Source organism: Calidris pugnax, unplaced genomic scaffold (genome assembly GCF_001431845.1).
Source record: "Calidris pugnax isolate Ruff unplaced genomic scaffold, ASM143184v1 scaffold564, whole genome shotgun sequence".
Taxonomy (NCBI): Eukaryota; Metazoa; Chordata; class Aves; order Charadriiformes; family Scolopacidae; genus Calidris; species Calidris pugnax.
In genome coordinates, this window is record NW_015091351.1 from 86,553 (window position 1) to 88,490 (window position 1,938).

At 59.2% G+C, this 1,938-nt stretch overlaps 1 protein-coding gene across 1 annotated transcript in view; it reads left to right on the forward strand.

Moving 5' to 3' along the window:
* The first annotated feature begins 139 nt into the window (after nt 1-139).
* The window catches only part of SNRPD2 (small nuclear ribonucleoprotein D2 polypeptide), a 5,667-nt gene continuing 3,868 nt past the window's right edge, over nt 140-1,938 (forward strand). Inside the window, exons 1-2 of the mRNA XM_014961116.1 lie at nt 140-350; nt 1,787-1,933. Of these exons, the coding sequence (XP_014816602.1) occupies nt 199-350; nt 1,787-1,933 (299 nt within the window). The 5' untranslated portion in view covers nt 140-198. The remainder of the gene's footprint in view (nt 351-1,786; nt 1,934-1,938) is intronic.

The window sequence follows — 1,938 nt, forward strand, 5'->3', positions numbered from 1 at the left end:
TCTGCCACCCCCTGTTCTCCATCCTGGTGTCCCCTGCCACCCCCTGTTCCCCATCCTGGAATGTCCCCCCATTGCCGCAGGCACCCTCACCCCAGTGTCCCCTCCTGGCTGTCCCCCATCTTCCCCCCTCCCTTGCGGTGTCCCCACCATGTCCCCTGCTGTCCCCGCAGGAGCCTCCTAAACAAGCCCAAGAGTGAGATGACGCCGGAGGAGCTGCAGAAGCGGGAGGAGGAGGAGTTCAACACGGGGCCCCTCTCCGTGCTCACCCAGTCCGTCAAGAACAACACCCAGGTCCTCATCAACTGCCGCAACAACAAGAAGCTCCTGGGGCGCGTCAAGGCCTTCGACAGGTCTGCACCCTTGTCCCCAAGGTGTCCCCAGGAGGGGTCCTTGGTGTCCTGTGGGGTCACTTTAGCATCCTGGGGCAGGAGTAGGGAAGTCATCGTGCCTCTGTACTCGGCACTGGTGAGGCCTCACCTCGAGTACTGTGTTCAGTTTTGGGCCCCTCACTACAGGAAAGACATTGAAGTGCTGGAGCGTGTCCAGAGGAGAGCCACCAAGCTGGTGAGGGGCCTGGAGAACAAGTCCTATGAGGAGAGGCTGAGGGAACTGGGCATGTTTAGTTTGGAGAAGAGGAGGCTGAGGGGAGACCTCATTGCCCTCTACAACTACCTGAAAGGAGGGTGTAGAGAGGCAGGTGTTGGCCTCTTCTCCCAAAGGACGAATGACAAGACCAGAGGAAATGGTCTGAAGTTGGGGCAGGGGAGATTTAGATGAGATATTAGAAAGAATTACTTTACTGAGAGAGTGGTCAGGCACTGGAACAGCCTGCCCAGGGAGGTGGTGGAGTCACCATCCCTGGAGGGATTTAAGAAACGTGTAGACATGGCTCTTCAGGGCATGCTCTAGTGCCCAAGGTTATTGGTTTGTGGCGAGGTGTTGAGTGTGGGGTTTAGTTGGTGGGTGCGGTGTTTTTGGTGGGCGTTTGGTGTGGTGTGTCTTTTTGGGGTTTTTTTGGGTTTTTTTGTGGTTGGACTCGATGATCTCAGAGGTCCCTTCCAACCACTAAGATTCTGTGTGATTCTGTGTCCTGTTGGGCCTGAGGGTTCCACGGTTCTCCTCTCCTTTATCCTTGGGGTTTATAATGTCCCCCTGGGTCACCCCAGGTCCCCCCGTGTCCCCCCTGGGTGACTCCAGGGTCCCCCCACAAACCCCATTGTCCCCCTGGGTCACCCCAGGATCTTCCCAATGTCTCTCTGGGTCATCCTGGGGTCTCCTCATGGTCTCAGTGTCCATCTGGGTCACTCCAGGGTCCCCCCACAGTCTCCTGTGTCCCACCTGGGTCACCCCAGCTCCCCCGGTGTCCCCCTGGGTCACCCCAGGATCTCCCCAGTGTCTCTCTGGGTCACTCCAGGGTCTCCTCATGGTCCCAGTGTCCCCATGGATCACCCAAGTCCCTCCCAATGGTCCCAAGTGGTCCCTCAAGGGTCACTCCAGGGTCTCCCCACAGCCTCCAGTGTCCCCCCACAATCTCCATTTTCCCCCTGGGTCACTTCAGGACCCCCTCATGCTCCCGGTGTCCCCATGGATCACCCAAGTCCCTCCCAATGGTCCCCAATATCCCCCAAGGGTCACTTCAGGGTTCCCCCAGGGGTACCCAAGGGTGACTCCAGGGTCCCCCCCCAGCTCCCCCTGGTCTCGATCCCCTCGGGGCCCCCCAAGATTTCCCTTGGTCTCACTCACATCCCCCTCCCCGTGTCCCCCACTGTGTCCCCCCCCACGGCAGACACTGCAACATGGTGCTGGAGAACGTCAAGGAGATGTGGACGGAGGTGCCCAAGAGCGGGAAAGGCAAGAAGAAGTCCAAGCCGGTCAACAAGGACCGCTACATCTCCAAGATGTTCCTGCGCGGGGACTCCGTCATCGTCGTCCTGCGCA